The sequence below is a fragment of the Apostichopus japonicus genome, chromosome 6 (genome assembly GCF_037975245.1).
Source record: "Apostichopus japonicus isolate 1M-3 chromosome 6, ASM3797524v1, whole genome shotgun sequence".
NCBI lineage: Eukaryota > Metazoa > Echinodermata > Holothuroidea > Aspidochirotida > Stichopodidae > Apostichopus > Apostichopus japonicus.
In genome coordinates, this window is record NC_092566.1 from 9787649 (window position 1) to 9808154 (window position 20506).

The 20506-nt window shown below is 36.2% G+C and overlaps 1 protein-coding gene across 1 annotated transcript in view; it reads left to right on the forward strand.

Annotated features, from left to right (window-relative positions):
- Nucleotides 1–239: 239 nt before the first annotated feature.
- LOC139968930 (uncharacterized) overlaps nt 240–20506 on the forward strand; it is a 48134-nt gene continuing 27867 nt past the window's right edge. The window contains exons 1-3 of the mRNA XM_071973554.1: nt 240–541; nt 19114–19232; nt 19391–19496. Of these exons, the coding sequence (XP_071829655.1) occupies nt 445–541; nt 19114–19232; nt 19391–19496 (322 nt within the window). The 5' untranslated portion in view covers nt 240–444. The remainder of the gene's footprint in view (nt 542–19113; nt 19233–19390; nt 19497–20506) is intronic.

Consider the following 20506-nt stretch of genomic DNA (forward strand, 5'->3'; position numbering starts at 1 on the left):
TTCACCAGAAATGTGGTAGCTATGAGATTAGTTGTAGAACACACATTGAAGGCGCATTACAAGGGTGATAAGTGTTAGTAGGATCCCGTAACATGCCCATTCATGTTTACAACGATTTTGCGAGCGTCTCTTAATTGACATAGTCGGTCCAGATTTATATATGTCGATGAGTTGCACAGCTGTGGAAAGTACATTAGGACTACGTACAAACACTGTAGCGCAGATATAGTATACCTACATATGCACACGTACTACTATACCCTGAGTATAGGATTGTATATTACCACACTGGTTACAGTGGTACGTCGAGTTTACGCTATACAGAAGAGAGAAAAATATCAAACAGAACTAGATCTTTACAAAATTACATTTTATATTTTTCATGACACAATGTGTCACACTTTTTTATAGTTGTCAATTCAAACGTAGCAAATTGGAGGAAACATGAAGAGGAATAAAAGAACAGCAACGAGTTCTGTGGTGGGACGTGTGTTCAATCTCAGCAGATATCAAGTCACAGTGGAAGATGTAATTGCAGAAGGTGTGTTATTAATCAGCAATGAACAATTAGCCTTATCCTAGGCTAGGCTTAGCCTAGGCTAAAGTTAGGAAGGTGTTATTATTTCAGACTGTAGATGAAGTAGCATGGATCATTTGTGTTAGTTGTAATGCTCAAATGGGCGTACTGAGGCATAGATTAGGGCTATGTCTGTAAATTGTTATTCTTGGAAAGTCTTCAGCAAGTTGTAACCAACATTTCTAACTTAGCCTAACCATAGGCCTAAGTTTGTTCAGTTTGTACTTAGGCTTGGATGGGCTATGCATGGGACAGTTCCTTGGGTCCAAAATCAGTATCATGTAATTAAGCGTAACTATAGTGATACAGCCTAGATCATGAAGCTGGCAGTATCCAATTCTGAGACGCACGTAAATAAAGCTTAAGCCTAGGTAGTAGGTTAGGCCAAGCCTAGATTAGGGTTAGTCCAGGGCTAACCTCTTTGTATCAGGAGTACTGGACTCCCCACTTCTTTGAACAATAGCAGAAAATCTTTTGTACTAGCATACATGTTTTGGGCAACTTGGTCACTGAATGTTTTGATCTCACTAGTGATGGGAAAAGGAACCTGTGTGATCGACCTAAAATGATTACTACCCGGTCCAAGCTGTTATTACCTGGTCCGGAAATTTGTAAAAATCCCTAACAAGGCTATTCATTTTCATTTATGTACATTTTTATTCAAATTAATGAAAGGGAGGATGCAAATCACATGTCTTGTCCCTTTACTTCTTCTTTCGGTGATATTCTCTGAACTATCTTGATGTGTTTAGTGTAAAATTTGGTGAAAATTGGGTATTATATCTGATCAACTAGTGGCATACTGCACTGTGTAGCATAAGCAATCTCTACGCATTGCGTACTTTAACACTTTCAGTGCAACAGAACTTGAACTTTGTACATGTACTCTTGGTCTTGGGCAGTTCATGAGTTGACCATCCCCATGTCAAATTTAGTAGAATGATCCCACATATGTTGAAAAGAAATTTTCCATACTTGAAAAAATCAAGCATCATGTTATTGGTCCATAACTACACATCACACATTACCATATAACAATAAGGGTTGATTGGTGTACTGTAGTTTGTACAGACTTTCCAACTAATCTATTAATAGCCGGGACCTACCTAGGTCCTCCTACTAGAGAGCCAGCCTTAGTGCATATTGCATGAAAAAAGAGGTTGGATAGGCCTTGCACAAGAATGCCATATACAGTAGCTGCCGTAACTTTCAGCACTTTTATGGGAATATACCCCAACAATACTTTAAGGAATTATTTAATGCAAACCACATTTTCACGAGTAGTTCGTTCAGTGGGGCATTGAACTGTTGTAAACACTTGCAAGTTACAGTAGGAAACTTTTTCATAGATCACTATGATACATCTTTGGGAGAAAAATATTGTATGTGTTGAAAATGTAATTTTTAGGATAAAAGTAGTGAATATACAATAAATATTCAACCTCTTGCCTTATAAATCAGCGCAATGGTTAAACAGACAGTTGTTTATAGTCTTACCATATCAAACTAAAGGCCTGCATAGCCTATACGCAGCAAGGTTAGGCTTCTGTGTGGCCCTACAGTATAGGCCGAGTTCAAGGCATAATGAACGGATATCTGGGGGCCCGACCCCCAATCATCAAACGGGTACTTGGGAGCAACTTTTTAGGATAATGCCTATTAGTCGGGGGCTGCTCTCATGTCATTCAAATTTTTCACTTTAACTTCATTGGATTTGATGTAAACTGAATCTGTACTTATTGTATTGCTGCCACAGATAGCATTCAAGTTTCCTATGTTAAACTGAATTCTTTATTAACTAGAGAAAGAAAAGCCAAACATATCAAAACATGTTGGCAAAGATGGATTGCAAAGTCGGTAATTGCTATTTAGGTTAGATTCATCCAACACGGCAGCACACAGAAATGTTGTACTCAAAGCCGAAACCAAATTGAATTAATCATGCCACACATCCTGGAGTCTATGCATGCTAAGTTCTTCTATACTGCTCTCATTACCAAGAATTTCACAATTCTTAGCCACTTGCTATTAAATCAAAATGCCAGTCATCAAGTTCTCACTGGCCGTTTCCTAAATTACTACACACATCAGTCAATTTCTAGTCTATTAAAAACAGCCTACAGTAATAATATCTGCTGCTAGTAAGTGGTAGTACAGGGCTAATGGTACACGTACAGTATGATGAAAATCATGCCCATTCTTGGACTGACGATTGTGAACCGACTACCCATACAGGTACATTTGTTTTAATTTCTTAGTGTCTGCTGGCAGAAAATTGACAGTGCCTCTTTTTGCTAAGTCTGGCAAATGGCAAAATCTAAGTACTGGCATTTTTATAGTACATGTAAAATAGCCACATTTTCAAGGCCTGCATATGCCATACCTATCCACTCTCTGTCTTTCACTACAGTATGTGTACATATATGAGTAATCCAACACTTGTATCAAGTACAGTATGTGGTGTGAAAGAGTTATGTACTCAATACAATGCCCTGTACACTAGTACTGTAATGCAATGTCATTTGATCGTGAATGAACTACCCTAAAACATTAATCCCTTCCCACCACCACCCCAGTCCCTCAAATTGTTTGCTACAGTATTCTGTATCAGTATTGCATGTAGTATTTTTTTATACTGTCATGCAGAATTGTTCAAGTGTTTCAAAGTACAGTAAAGAGTACTGTTGAAAGTATATAAAGGTAATAAGTAAAGGACAATTGGATGATAGAATCCTGTCAAGATTTAAATTTCAACGAAAGTGTTTGCCATTCATACTTTACTGCATTTCTCAAGAATTTTGTGCAAGTGAAGGTATAAACATATGTAGAAAGTTTCTGGAAAACCCAAAGAATTTGGTCATAATTTCGTGCAGTATATGTAAGCTGACCAGTTGAATGGTGTTGTTCAATACTGTACCACATTTGAATGAAAATACGGATAAATTGTTGAAAAACAGTAGACCTGAAGTCAGGTATATAACCACACGGCATTCTGTCCTAGTCTATTGAAGACTACATTAACTGATTACTGATGGAGACTTTGTCTTTCTGTGTTAAAGACTCATAAAGTTATGATACCGTACTCGTACGGTAAATAAATTCAGTTAGATTAGAGTTCTAACTGGTTGAGCAAGCATGACATCTTGTTAGCCAGGTTCATTTAATTGTACAGGTGTGCTGTTGATGTTATGTTTGGTATACTGCATGTTTGGAGTTGTACTGTAAGTCAATTGTTTAAGCATAGTTGTTAGTTTATATACATGATGTGGCCAATGAAGTTGTGTACACTGAATTATGTGGTCTAGACAGATCATTCATGCAGTATATATATATATATATATACAATATACTTACTTGTAAATGTAGTTCTCTGCATGTATGTATATGTATATAATATATGTATGTATACATGTATGTAAACATGTGTCTCTTCTCTAAATATAGGCTTTCTTCCTGGGAATATTGTCGTCAGGCTTCTAAAGTTACATGTTGTAATAACAAAAGGTTGAATGAACACTGTAGTTTATACAGTATGTAACATCCTTTAGTACCTGTTCATAGAATTTCTTCTATAGATGGTAAATAACATCTTGTCAGTTAGAGTCTGTAGTGTTTTGCATAGATCTGCCTGTACAGTAGTGTCGAAATTTCATTTTTTGTTGCCAACTCTGAATATAACGATTATCGGAGTTCTTCAAAGATCTCTGTACTGACTGGTATTTACGTACATGTACAGGTACCTGCATGGGCTCTGTACAGTATGTTGCATGCAATGCCATGACTGTGGAAAAATCAAGAAGTATTCTGATTGCAAGTTTGGTCCCACAACAGGAAATACATATTTCCTGAGTATTTTACAAGGCAAACCATTTTATCATTCCTTATAAATATGTATGGTCTCTCTTCACAGATCTCTGTCTATGTGTTTACCACATTAAGATTTGTTTTAACAATTAAAAAGAGTCCTTTAAGTTGACAAGAATGATGTGAATTAATGTAACCACCCACCACCAACAGTGCAGTGCAGTAGGTCAGTTTCATGTTAAATGTTAACAAATTGAGGAGTAGTCATTTTTCAAGGACTGCAGTAGCATTAGCTGGTGAACTACTGTAGCACTAGTGTATTATTTTGTTGTGCATTATTTTCTTTTATTTCCTCTCCTTTTGTATTTATTTATTTATTTTTGTACATTTGGGGGGCGGGGTAGATTAAACCTCCCCCAAACAATGAAAGAAAATTCTTGCTCCATTTGGGAGATACAATATCCTACTTAGATATAAACATATTATACAGTATATATATATATGTATATTCCCTGCTGAAATGGAAGTGTCCTCTGTTGACATCATGTTTTTCTAGCCTTTATGATTTTCTTTTCAAGAACTATCACCAATGCAGTATATTTCTTGAACCATTGTTACAAAGTGCAGGATCTTGTTTACATCTTTGAGGAAGATGAAACATTACATGTATCTGTGGTCAAGCCATGTATAATCCTGACAGCAATGCCGAGCATTGCATTCAACTGCGATTTAACTTTCATTAATTAGTGCAGCTACCTACAGTAAGCTATCTCTGTGTAAATAATCGAGCTTGGTGCCTGGGGATCCTATAATTGGCTTGGGCTTTGTGATGCATGCCGAGGAAGAAGACTTTTACGTCATTCTTCATTCCTCTGCCCCTACTAAAAACTTTAATGGATATATGTTGTCATTGGTATTCGGTTTTTTTCCCCCTCTTGGACACAGCTGCATCTCTGAGGTCTTTCACAGTACAGTATATTCACTTGTGTTTATATTAAAGTACACTATTTATAGGACAGTACATATAGATAGTTGTCTGGCATTTTAATGCCAATTCCGAGGTCACCAGATGTAGTTTATATTCATGTACATAGTACAAAAACAGAACAGTTTAATTAAAAGAAAATTTGGTGCATAGATCTGTACAGAACAATTATCTGAAAATTCACAGTGTAATAGTTCATACATAGCTTTTTGCAGATTAAGCAGTACTTATTCTGCTAGATTAGGTACAGAGGGGGGAATTGGGTGTGGGGGAGGGGGGGATGAGAGAAGGTTAAAGTGAAGGTTACTTAATAGTATGTAAACTGAAAGTTTCAAAATATAAGAATATATATGAAGTTGTCCCTGTTGTGTCATGTTAAACAACTGTAATACATGATTTCTTTCACAGTTGGCTTTCTGTAAGATTTGTTTAAGAGTTGGAGTAAAGCTTCCCCATGTTGACATTTAAGACCCCGCACCTGATAGTACTGTACTTAAAATGTGTCATGTCAGGTTTCCCTGTTTACTGCATGTACAAGGGTATACAATAATTGAGTTATTTTGTGTACCAGTTTTGCAGCCTCAGTATGTATTTTATGTCTCTTATGATATACAGTTAATACTGAATGGTTCCTATGAACCTGAAAAAATTGACACATGCTTCAAAGGCATGGTACTAAATTTGGACGGAAAGGGGCATTGACCCCTGAGGGTCATGGGGGGGGGGAGGACAGTGCAAGATTGATACCACTAGGCTAGGATGTTCATAGCAAACAGTCATTCCAAACTAAGGTAAGGTTTGGGGTGTGCCTACAACATGTACCTAAACGTCTATATATATTGTTGCATATTTATAGCAACCCGACCATTTTGCATACTGTAGCATTTTGCTAGATGCAGTACCAAATAAATTATACCTCGTGCACACCTGCTGTACCTAACTGATTATACACCATCTTTATTTGAAGAAATTCATGATTGCACTGTCTAGCTAATCAATCATTTTTTTTACATGTCTCATTAAATATTAGAGGATGGATACCCTTAGTATGTCAGAAACACATTGTACTGTGCAAATGTGTTCGAAATGTTAATATTAATATCACACAGACTCATTACTTAATACACGTCTTCAATGTAGCATCTTACCAGTACAGGATGTTACTGTACCAGTGTTTGTAGCAAACTTTTATAACTGTTTTTTTTTAGTTTGGAATTTTCACCAATGCCTACAGTAGGTCTGATACCAGGCACAGGGTTTAATGTTAATGCTCATGGTTTCAAAATCATTTAAATGCAGAAGTCTGTGGGAGGTATCTGATCCTTAATGTAAACAGACAAATGTATGCAAGATCAAGTTTTTTCGCTCTGCAACCGATTTTGTGACTAGAAAAGTTTGAGCAACCCTTTTCTGGCATTCGATTTCTATTTAGTAAATAACAGATGGTGGCTATTAATATGATTAACATCAAGTCACATGAAGTTTTTATGAACTACAAAAAATTTAAAATTTATCTAAATGATAGATTTGTATTTTGGGTCTTTAACAACCTGAGAGAGGGGCACAAAAACTTGACAATCTTGTTCAAACCAACATTATGCCGCTCCTCCTCCCCCTCTTTCCCCCTTCCCTCCCAATAAAATCTCTTTTTGGTATAAATATTTTTTATTGCTACTGTACATTACTCAAGGAAGCATTGGAGTCAGGGTAACAGTTTAAAAAAAAAATTATGTTATTGATCGAGAATTGCATCCAGGGGCCAGCTAGTACCCTGGTTTTAGCCTTGTTTGCTTATTCATGAGTCTAGTACTGTGATTGTAATATAACTATACTGTAATGACACGTGTGTGTTAGTGCATGCACACACACACACGTACAGTTGCAATGAGGGCATCACTGTATGAAATACATTTTTTCCCCCCTATTTTGAAATATATTATTTAAGTAAGATCATTAAAGCAGGAATTTTAGTAAAATTGGTCTTTTTTTTTCCACTTTGACCTGACAGATTCTTTGCATTTTTCAATAAACCCGAATGCAACAAATAAGAAGTAGACTGTCTTCTTTCATATCGATTTCCATGAGTTTTTTTGGTGGAAAACAGTTAGGAAACAAACTAAACCTTTTTAATTGTTTGTTGTACAATAAACTTTCTTAGTTTACTAATCATAATGTTTAAAACACAACATGTTTTCCTGCTGTAGTTGTCTGCCAGTATACAGACGTATGTTACCTTTATTTTAATTCAAGGAAAATGACGGATGGAATTCGTTTTAACATGCGGGGGCATTTAAATGAGCAAGTGGCTTAAATTGAAATTCTAGACCTTTGAAAGCGTTGTAGTTCTCTACTAAAGTACTATATTATTTAGCAGACTTTTTTTTTCCATTTTTTTTTTTTTTTTCCATTTACAATTTTATACTCAATGTTTGTCTTAAAAAGCAGTGCACGCTGCCAGCATGGTTTTGTATTTCATTAAAGTTGGCTTTAAAGTTGATGGTAGTTAGTGTAGGGCACTAGGTCAAGGAGATGAAGATATAAGTAAAAAGTACTGTATATGTTGTATCTTGGATTCTTGGTAGGAACTATCAATTTCTGGGCAGGATATAAGTCATTGGACTACATACTGGTAAATACAGAAACCCTCCTCATCTCCTGAATGTCTGCATGTAGTTTACACTTATTGGACCACAGTGCTGTACCTTAAATGTATCAGGTGTATGAAACCATTATTAACAAAGCAAAACAAGGCACCATATACCTCACAGCCTGGGCAAATTTGTAACATATTTTCGTTTTGTGTTTTGGTTGTCCTTGGAATTGACAAGATTTAACATGCTTCTCTCTTACCTGTCTTGACTCTAATATTGCACCTTACCAATTTATCTACAGTGGCCTAATATATGTTACTGGTAACATTTTAGCACCCCCATTCCCCACCTCCATTGACCATACTCTGGGTCATCACCCATATCTTGTATGCATGCACTCAGAAAGAACAAGGCTACTTAAAGTCTAAATTTCAAAGCACAAACCAATATATATGCATGTACAAAATAATATGCTCAGGCAAAAATAGGCTGAAATCTTGAAGAAAAGATATATGGAAGCTTGGAAAGTTCAAAAGGAATAGCAAGTGGTAATAAAAATTTGATATGAAGGAATTCTTTCTATCCAGAAAAGTCAGAACCACAAGGAAATACCAGCAAGAGTAGGAGAGAGAAATGAAAACTAAAGTTGTGAAGGATTGTCAAAAAATGCAATTGCGTTCAAAAGCAATCAAAAACCTTGGCGTGATGTCAAAAAACTGCTAAATTTGAGTAAATAGCTCTTTCCCATATCGTTTCTAAATTCAATTGGTCCTACATCACATTGTATATGTTTTTTTAAGTTATAAACATATTTGAGGTTACCACAGGGTCAAAACTAACTGAAGAAAAGGCATCATCAAAATTTTGAAAATATACCCCCTCCCCCGCCCTCCCCAAATAAAATTCCCCTCTCCACTACATACATGTGTAGATTGTTGTGTTCATGCCCATGGGATGACCAACTGAATTGTACAGCACTGTATAGTGTAACCTCAACTACTGTACTACTGTACACTATTTTTTTTTCCTGTTTTATTTCTTCGTAAAGCTGGGAAAGTAGTAGATTCTTGAATGCCATTGCAAGCTCCCCTGGCATTTAAACGCTAGAATCTGATTCGATTGTCTCAATATCTTACAGTGCTACAAATGCCAATTTCAAAAATTGCCTATTTTGCCCCAAGCTATAGTTTTGGGTGATTCCAATGATACAGTGGAGCATGGACTGGAAAGCGTTTTGTGATAACTTTGCGAAAGATGCAAGGTGATTTTAGTATTCTCATACTAATTCTGGTTGAAGGAATGTTATATAGATGGCTAGTTAGTTGGTCAAATTAGGAAACACAAAGCGTTTTATAGGGGCATGTATGCTAGCTACTTTAATATCATGTACAGTATCTATTTACATTAAGTTAAACTGCCTTGTTGCATTTGGTCAACTACTGTATATTTGACCGTAATCTACCAGTTACTACTGGAAAAGAGCTCATAATTGACCAAACTTGTATGTAGTAGAAATACCCTCCATTCATACATTGTTTCCATCAAAGGAATGATAATAAGTGAGTGAGTATCAATTAAGGATTCATTTCTCAAAATATTTGTCATTGAGTGTCATGCAGTATATTACTTTACTTCAGTGCACAGCTGTGTACTATGCCTACATCATTCTTATAATTATGATGGTTTTATTATATTGTACACAGAATTGTCTGCACTGTGTCCATGAAAAAGTTTATTGACCCATGTATAATACTGTAAGGTACCTGTGCATTTTATATGCAGAATGGAAGTCAATTATTTAAGTCAGTCTGTGGCATGCATCAATAAAACAACTGGCTTAAATTATGTGTGCAACCAACAGGTATGAGATGAACATGACTATCGTAACCTGTGTGTATTTAGGCACTGTGCCAAAAGTAGGATGCTGAGGGGGCTGCAACAACCTCTTGCAGCCTAGAGACCCTATAGTACATCCTACTATAGGGTCTGTATTGCAGCCAGGCTACATATGCCACAATCTTTTGAGCTGCGCAGTTTCCCAAAATTGGCACTTCGGTTTCACACAATGGGCACTTTGGGTCTGTGAGATAATTTCTGTTTGATTCTGCCTTAATTGCTGTATTGGGAGTTGCTGGGCCCACCCCCACCCCCACCCCCCAACATTCAGACTGAATGTGACCAAATGTTGGGAATGGTAAAACCAACATTTACGCCTAACTTCATATTTTGCGTACAGTTCTATAAAGTCATCCATAAATGTTGATTTCTTAATTTTTGGAAAAAGACACAGTGTTAAAGAAAGGGGTTTGGGAGGGGGGACCCCAGCAATTCCCAATACAGCAATTTTAAAGGCAGAATCAAACAGAAATTTCAGTACCATATGCATAAAATTGGTTACTGCAAGTTACCAAAATTTAGGGGGATCCCAACAGAACTTTCCCTTTTCCCTAGTATTGCTTGGACTTTGTAAACAGTTACAGCTTCTCCTACAGCTAGTACTGTTGGTAAAGAGTGTGCAGTAAATCCCCTTGAGCAGTGTGGATCATGATATGAGGTCACTTGGTACATATTGCACTCAAGTTGGGTTCAAGTTTACAACAACCTAGGATTTACTTCCTAAAAACTTGTAACAAATTATCTGCCATCAACTGATGTTGCTTCTGATAACCTTTTGCTGGTAACCTTTCGGAAAAGCAGGAACCGTTGGATGAAAGTTTGGAAGACTAATTGCAGGGGTTTTCCCAAAAAAGATTTTTTTTTGTAAACCTACATAGAATGTTCATACTTTCTGTGTAAACTTTCTTGCAAATTTGTGAAGAATTGATGACGTACTGTTTCTGAGAAAATGGAAGTGTCCTTTTCAGGGTTTTCTTCATTTTTTTCCCCCTTTTGCATCTTCTTTCCGTGGAAATTCATGGTGTCTCTGTTGTTTGCAAGTTTGTCATCCGGTTGAGCTTTTGAATAAAAATTCAGTTTCATACTGTAACAAAGAGAATATTTTAAACTTACCTAAGTACTGTAAACTGTCCGTGTGCAGTTTTAAATCTCTACCTATGCATACTAGCTCTTGAAAGCAGCTGTGCTTGTGTTGTTTGATTTAATTAATTGTTACTTCTGTACACCAATGCAATTAAACAGAACATAACATTACATAAGGTACAGTAGATCAGGGTATGTAAATTGATTGGGGAGAGGTCAGGATTGTCATTTGTAAATAACCAAATCAGATAAGTTTTGTGATAAAACATTGTTGTAATGAAGCATGGTGTCGCCATCTGGTTTGATGTAGGTAATTTAAAGTGTAATTACCCTTTCGAATCATCGGTAGATGTGGAAGGGAGAGGAAGTGGATGTTGACCCTAAAGTACGAAGGTCAATGGGGGTGCAGTGCTGAAATGTTACCAAAGTAGCCTAGGTGGATTTCAGAGTATTTACTTCATTCCTCGCTTACCTGTCTCCCCAACCTGAGCACCTCCTTCTACCGTGCCTAGAATGAACTGGTAACCTTTTAACACTGTGCGCCCTCTATGAAGGGCTCATCCCGTCAATGCCCTTCTCATTCTACCATCCAAAGTGCCAACATTGTGCGTTTTATTGTTCAGATTTCTTACAGTATGTACAGCGATTTTCATACGGAATTAGAATCTAGGTTCTTGGTCTTTTTTTTGGGGATACTGACCAAAGTAGGCTAGGTAGATTTCAGTGTGTATATGGGTCAGATCCAAAACCTCTGCCAATGTTATGGACGGAATTCACAGAGATAAAGTCCCATCAAAAATAGTGTGAGAGTTAGTATTTGGTAAGGTATGCATGATTGATCTAAGTTGGGATACCTCTACCATATAACGGAAAAAAATTAATTGGATAGTGCAATATTAGTCTGAATATGCAAATTAGGTGTTCGTTATGGACGGAATCAGAAAAATGATCGATATCCACCAACCTTCATAGTGGGTCAAAACTCTGTGAAGTGTTCAGGATTTCAAAGTATCAGGTACTTTTCATCACAGGCCTGGTACCTTAGCTTTATCATACTCCCACTCATAATCTTCAATGTACCTCTATTAACCCACTACCCCAAACCAAAATTCTGTGTTATGGACGGAATGTACAACGTTATGGACGGAAGGTTTTGTCCTGATTTAGGATCAACTCTTGAATTGTGAAGTGTGTGTTATAAGTTAATACTTATGGCCAATATGTGTAATAATATCAAATAAAATTGAATTTATTATAAGAAGGGAAAGAGCTAGTCCTGAAATGGGAATTGTTATGGACGGAATGTTATGGACGGAAAGTATTGAATTAGCCTGAAATGAATTGCTACAGCACATGAAAAGTTTCACTCTTGCTGAAGGTACTCATCAGGTGGCTTTCAGCACTATAAGCAGAGGCTGTCAGTACTTTTCCCATTTGTTTTTTTCACTTTTGTGGCTTCACCTCCTTCAAACAATACCAATGCAATCAAAGTTTCACCAGTCTGCAAAGCTTGTATGAAAGAAAACAACACATGCAAATAAAACTGTGGACATGGGAGGCCTGTATGGTTGAACAGTCATGAAAATTTGAAATAGACTTTTCAATCTCAACAAAATACATCGATTCATATTTGTCAAAATTTTTCGTCACCATCACGGCTCACAATCTCTTTGAAACTTGTCCCTAATATATTCAACCACCCTTGTTGCAATTCCCACTTTGCTACTTGAAATTAGGAGGACAGGCTGTTCTAGTTTCCCCATGATCATTCCTAGTGGGATATTTGTCTCAGGTGATGGCCAGAAGAAAGTATTGGTAGGGCCCTTAGGGTGTAGGAAGGAGACATAGACATCATTACTGTCAACTGATATTTGGTCCACCTTTTCCAACCACCAGTCTCCTTCATACACAAAAACCACGTTGCATAAGGATGACAACTTGGATTTATAAGGGTCATTCCGTGTCAAATCAAGAATGGCTGTTGCTGCACCCTCTCCAAAAATTCCCAAATTTTTTGTATGATTGGACTATCATGAAATAAGCATATTCTGAAAATTTCAGTTGCATTGCTTTCCAGCCGATTTATCACACTTTGAAATTCCGCAATTTGTCGCCACCATGGCATTTTCTTGACTTTTGAGGTCTCATTTCTCAGCAATTAACCATTCTACTACCTTTCTATTACAGATGCCTATAGAGTCTATCCCATAGAATAGGAAAATAAAAAATTAGGCTACAAAAATATTGTCTTGTGGATTTAGGTCCACTTAAAAGTGTCAGAATATACGATTTTTGTACTTTTCACTAAAAAATGTGCTATTTTTAGTGATGAATTGCTCCTAAACCATTGCTTCAGGGTACTTGATTCTTTCAGAGGTTATTATGTCTGGTACAAACATTACAAAATAATGATTACAATGCTTTCCTATGATATGTTTGCAAGTTGTGCAACTCTAAAGTTGCTATTTCATGCTGCGATTCAGCATGAGGTAGGAGTTTTGATGCCAATTTTTTACCAAAGTAACCATGTTAGAGCTGTCAGGGTTTTATACTTCAACTATAAGTATAAAGTTCTTACCCTAAACAAATTTCAGGGTTCTAGCTGTTCTCAATAATAATTTAAGTAGTTGTTAAGCTGCTCCGATGTACAAAAGAGGTCATCTTTGATGACCAATAACTCAAAATGCGTAATGTTGAAAAAATCTGATAATTTTTTCTGGAAGAGATATAGTACCACCCTGTTTGTACAAAAAATTTCAGGAGGGCGTTTTGCCTTATTTTGAAATGAAAAATCCGCAAAGTTTGGGATTTTTACAGAAATATCTTCTTTTCTTTTTTTTTTTAAATTAGGGAAAACATCACCTGAAAGCCTAGAAAAATACTGTAATGTACATGTAAAAAAAGGTTTTCCATCCTAAATAACATTCATTCACATTTGATTGCTTTGATTTAACTTAATAAAAAACATTCTGCATAGTTTTTCCAAAGAAAGTAATTTCCATCCGATAACATTCACATTCCGTCCATAACGTTTTCCTAATTCCATCCATAACATAGATGTTTCATTGAACCCCAGCTTATCAATATGCAGGAATCTGGTAATTTTTCACTTCATCCTTAATGGCATTGATAACCTTCAGAAGATTACATGCAAATTTTATCACTGAAGTGAACTTTTAAATTGCCAGGAGATTAATGACATCAGGTAGCGTTATGGACGGAATTAATGATTTTCTTCTCGATTAGCATCTTAATTAGGGATGCCCTACTTTATTTTTTCAAAAACTATTTTGGAGAGATCAGTACCATAAACAATTATTCAGGTGCAGATTCCTGTGAATTCCATCATTCCTTGCAGTTCAGTGGCACAAATTGCTGTTTCCGTCCATAACGCTGGTTTAAGTGCATTGTTGATATAATTAAGCAGTACTCGTTAACAAAGAAACATACAAATTTAATTTTTTTGCCAAGCAAGCTTAAATTGTTCTTCTTTTGGACAAAACTATCAAAATTGATAACTATGATCATCTAAATTTTAGCCCTGAGGTTGACAGGTTTTGGATCTGACCCATATATGTAGAAGGGAGGCAGGTAAGTATCGTCATTTGTAAATACCCACCGCGGCAATGTTTGGGGAAACTGCCTAGATGTGGGTAATCGATCGTTAGTGAACATGAGGAAATGGCACACATGTACAGTATGTCACACAGTAGTTCATATTGCCCATACCTGTATTAACAAATAGATAAGGGATTATAAAATCCTTGCAAGCACCTTGAACTTCCAAATTGTAATGTCCTTTGTACAGTACTTCCTTCTTCTTAAATTGTCTTATCACAATTTTAATATTGTTCCCGGTTAAATTAACTGTACATTGTAAAAGTAAAGACAGAGTGTATTTATTTCTGAGATCGATAACATTTCCTGCAGTCCTACGTATGCATTGACAGGTAAAAACCATGGAGGCAGAGGGGGATAAAGTTCAGATCACATTGCAAGACATAGTCAGTGTCCTGTTAATACTTCAATGCACAAAGTAAGGTAGCCTACATTACTGTAGTGTACAGAATACTGTAATATCACTGTCTGTATAATGTGAACCCATAAAATACCAAAGTCGGCCTTTAAGTCTGTCCTGACTTTCTCAGAGGTTTTGGTGTATTTAATGTTTAGACAGTTGACTATATAAATGTTATCAGTAGCTTCCAGGGTAACTACTAACTGTTTAATGTATCCTTGAAAGGCATTCTACATTCTGTCTAAACCAGTGTTTGATGCAAAGGTCTAAAAAAACAAAACCCTGGAACAAGAAAGTGAAACAAAAACAAGAAATGCATTATGGTATAGTAACTTTGAATGAATGCACTTATCTAGCTCAACTGAAAAAAACAATTAATCACAATAACAATATTTTGAATGCCTTATTTTATTAAGGCAAGGTGAAAAATCTTATCAAATAGTGGTGAAAACACTTGTGGGCTGCTGAAAGTGGTACAGTAGATTTGACAAGAGGACAAAGTGGGTCATAGGGAGGGAGGCAGGTAGTTAAGTGTTATCATTTGTAAATTTTTCTTAGCCAGTTAGTTTGGTGTACTGCATATATACAGTAATTGTTCCAAAACTCATAGAGAATTGCCATTTGAGCAAATCGAGCAGGCAATGTCAGAAATTCTTTAATGTTCTTTTTTCTTACTGAGAATAATTTAGTATCCAACTTCCGCGTAGCAGTTTTGAAGGCTGTCAACTTTGTCCCATATTAAATACTATAAAATTATAATTTGCCCATTTTGCATATCAATATTTTGATGTGATTACGGATAATGTTTCCCCCCTGCATTAATCTCATGTAATATGTTGGATTTGGAGTCCTTTAAGCATCTTTGTGAGATGGAAATTTCCAATGCAAAAGAAAAAGGCATTTTCTATCCAAAAGTGCAGACCTTACAGTATCCAGACAAAAGTAATTGTCATAATTACTGGAAAAAATATTGATTTGGTAAAGAAATTGTGATGTAACTCATGCTACAATGAAGACTCTCTCTAGTTTGTTATTCTATGACCATCAACCTTGTATGATGTGAAACATTATAATTTCTCATTTTCTCCCTAGAATCTACAACTTTTATAACTGCCCCCCTGACCTCACCTAATTCCAACTCTGCCTTGTATCCATCCACCCACAGCCTTTTCCTTCTTTAAGGGGTGTACCATATTCTTCTTAACAGCTCTTATTCTTGGAATATATATATTATTCTCATGTGTGTTTATATATTTGTATACATTAACACCCTGTTTTTCGGTTGATTTTGTTTGCTTTGAGAAAATCTGACGCCTTAAAAATTAAGCCAAGCTTGATCGTCAGTTAGCCTTCCTAGATCAATAAATAGAGGGTCTGAGCTTTCAGGATGTCCCAGCCCCTCCCCCTTTCCTGTCTGCAAAGACCTTTGACCTATGGCCATCTTTCTTTTTATCATGTTAATGTGCAGGAATATATTAATTCTTACCCAAGTCTAGGAAGATCTTGTTGAATGGAGATGGACTTTGCCAGTTAAGTTTGCCAAGTTACTTTATAAAGCCGAAGTAATTTCAACATCACTACTAATATTACTGGGAGGGGGGCGGGGATGGGGGAAAGATAAACACCTCTGCCACCTCTTTCCACTATCCTTCCCATACTCCCACTTACAGTACAGTAGGCAGAATGGAAGTTAGTTGGCTTAAAATGTGTGGGAAACAGTCAGTGCTCATTGCATGATCGTGAAATCCTTTGAAATCCTAATTTTAAATGCAAATACAGTACATATCCATTGAATGGTGGTGTTAAATAAAACCATGCTCTCTGTTGTCACCCATGCAGTAATTAGTGTTATCTCTTGTTCAGATCCTTTGTTTAACTCTATGAGGACTTTTATATTACAGTCCGTACTATTAATAGTCACATACATGGATATACACTATTAAAAGCTATTCTTGGTACACTGCTAGGGGCTACTAAAAGATGATGTGTTTTTGTCTTCCATCAAAATCTTAACCTTTTGCAATCATGATGGTACAGTATGGTGGGTGTGATTTGTTGCTTTCAAGGATGGAAGCTGGGATGGACTGTGTAAACTTAGTATATATATGTGCATGGATGCCCCATAATTATGTTCAATAAGGCCTACTGTTGTGGTAGAAGTTAAAGGTCAGCAGAAGTAAAAAATATGAAAACCTTGTAAACAAGATATGTCAACAAAAATGCTGGGATGGCTTTTAAAAATCGTAACTGGATGCAGGCAACACGCTGGACAGTCATATAATATGTAGTATTGTGTATTGATCTTTCATATTTTCAGTGTTGAAGATATGTGAGGGTACAGTATACTGGACACTTCAAGGATACAGTGTGACTTTTTTTGAGAGTTAGGTGGAAATGTTACATTTAGTTTAATTTACTGTATATATGAGACACACAAAACTTATTAAAGTACATACTTTGTACTTACTTTGTACAGTAGATTATACACAGGACTTCTCTCACAAAGAGTATTTTAATCCCCTTTCATCTATCTCATTGTGTTCATTGTGTTCACCGTGCTCATTAACCTGTCTGTTTTCTGTGCGTGTTTTTGTCCCTTCTGTTACTGTACTTGTCATAATTTAGCCTCTGAAGAAGATCCTGCTAGGATCGAAACATCAGGCCAACTTACTTTTACACATTCTATTACACAGGCTCTCTAGTGGATAAGCAGTTTGCTAACAGTTTTATTTTATTTTGAAAGAGTATTTTACACAGTTAGAGACTACTGTACATATAGTATTTACACAGGAGACACACACATATATGACTTAACATACAGATGTTCACACTCTTATGTACACCTTTGACAATTTTAGAGTGATTATTTTACCCTGCATCTGATCTCCAAATAGTAACATGTATGGATCTTTTTGCGTTAATTAATTGGTAGCGCATAGTGTGTGACACGCATGAAGGAAATGTTGGATTCTAGTCATATTGAAAGCAAGTCCATTTACAATATTACTATATAAGTAATACAGTAGCTTAGCTGGAAGAGAACCAGGACCTTGATGATTTTATGTTTGAAGAATCTTTTTTCAGTGAGAATCTTCGCCTCCAATATAAGTTGACAGCTTGCCCTGCAGTTTCGCATTTTTCGATCTTGCCACTGTACTCCATTTTGTTTTCTCATTGGTAGTGAATATGATAAGTCCTGCTTTACCATGAAAATTTCCACTTTCGCACTGAAATTGTTGAAGTTAGTGACTTGTTGTGAGTCTGTTTTCTCTGCTACTGTATACCCATTCCAGCATAGTTGGCTATAGATACTGGTACTCGAGCTCAGAGAATTTGTATCGGCATACCTAGTTCTTGGGCATTTTTGAAAATCTATTGTAGGCATAATTGCAAGGTTACAAACTTGTACTCACCATTAGATAGACCAGAGCCATGTACTCATGTAGTTGTACTCATACCTACTGTACTTAGGGGAATTCTACTTGTACTCATTCATAATGTTGTACTCATACTATTACATACTGTACATACTGTATTGCTAAGTTGTTGCAAGTTCAACTAAAGCCCGGGTCACATCTGCGCGATTCAACACGCGATTCAACTCGCAATACAATTGAAGGTTGAATCGCGTAGTAATAGACACGGGTATCAACTTGTTGCGCAATAAAAGTTGCGCCGTCGATTTGGGTTGATTTGCAATAGAGCAATGTCCTAATCAGCGCAACTTCTCAGAAGCAACTTTTCTGATTCGCGTGATTTTAGTTGCGAGTTGAATCGCGTGTTGAATCGCGCAGATGTGACCCAGCCTTAACTATACCTAGGTCATGTTACTACCCTGGAGATTTCTGTTCATTCTGCCAACTTTTGAAACAGACCACTACTACAAGACAGAGAACATCGTCTTTGGACATAGTGCGTGTAATATAATATTAAAATGGAACTTGGTTACGAAACAAAATCATTAATAGATATTGAGTTCTCCTCTGGAAAGCAGTGCTTCTGCACTGAGCAGGACTACCCTCATTAAAGATGAATAAAACTTTAAAAAAATAATACTAAAAAAAAAAAATCATTCTACTGATGATGTCAGCTTCATTTTACTATACCTGCATATATATATATTTATAGATATCTAATATCCATTTCATTTTTCCTTCAGGTGGGTTTGCCTTGGTCTTTCTGGTGAAAGCACGCAATGGTCAACAGTTTGCCCTCAAGAGAATGTTCGTAAATAATGAACAGGATCTCAATGTCTGTAAGCGGGAAATTAAAATCATGGTGAGTGATATGTCATGCATTTGAACCTTTTTCCTTTTAAAATTTCATTCTCTCGAAGAAATCCAATATGCTTACTTCTCTTATATATTTTCTTTTGTCCTCACAAATTTCAACGCATTCGCCACATATTGCTAACTTTCTTATTTTCCTTTTGACAGTCTTCTTTATCGGGTCACAAGAATATCGTACCATACATTGATTCTAACATTACTAAGGATAACACAGGGGTGTATGAGGTTCTCATCCTGATGGAGTACTGTAGAGGTAAGGTAGCACACCCTCTTCTCTCGAAAATTTAGTTTTATTCATTTTAAGGAAAACAGTTGTACTTTATCATAAAGCAATTTCTATTTTATGGGAACAGAAAAATCTATGGTTTTACATATTATGGAAATCTACAAATTTGCATTACTGTACTTGTGTGAGAAAGGTGATCTCCTAACCGTATTTTCTGTGAATCACAAAAAAATGATACTATTTTACTAATTATTCTCTTTCAAGGGCAGTTTTCTTCTCCTGTGCAATTAAAAAAATTTATCTTTGATATTTGAAACGTTGTACAGAGATTCTAAATTACACTATTTCTCATAAGTTTCTGTATGGGCTCATTTTTTGGCACAGTTGGATTTTTTTTTTTTTTTTACAATAAATGTTGCAAGTAAGAAGAGAAGAAAAACAGAAGTCATTTTCACAGAAGACTGTTACCCTTAGGGATTGTTTATTCTGTGTACAGATGCAGCGTATATGTCTTCTAAGTCGATTACTTTTTCAAGACTGTTTGCTTTCATCTTATGTTGCCGCTGGTTGTCCCCTTTAAGGATTTGTGAGGAGATGTTATTTGCCGTAAAAATATTTCCTGGTAATTTCTGAAGTCAAAGCCAAAAGGTCTGAGAATTGTGTTTATTTTCACATCTTGTTGACATGTACACTGACATGTTGAAAGCGGTTAGATGGCAACATTGTGGTAGAACACTTGAAGATATCGAGATGGGATGTAAATACTTTTCTGTATCGTTTCTGCATGTAAGACATCGTTAAAAACAACGACTGGACCACCTCTTGCTTTCCAAGATTAAATAAGTTTTTTAAATGCAGCGATAGAAAAGCTGTTTTTTTTATTTTTATATATACTGTACATCAATAAATGGTACACAGTAAATTTCTACCAGTTTAAAGCTGTTTTGAGGAAAATATGCATTTTTTAACCCAATCGATACCAAACTTTATGTTTCTTGTTGAACTTCTCCAAAGTGTTGACCGAAATGACCTAATTA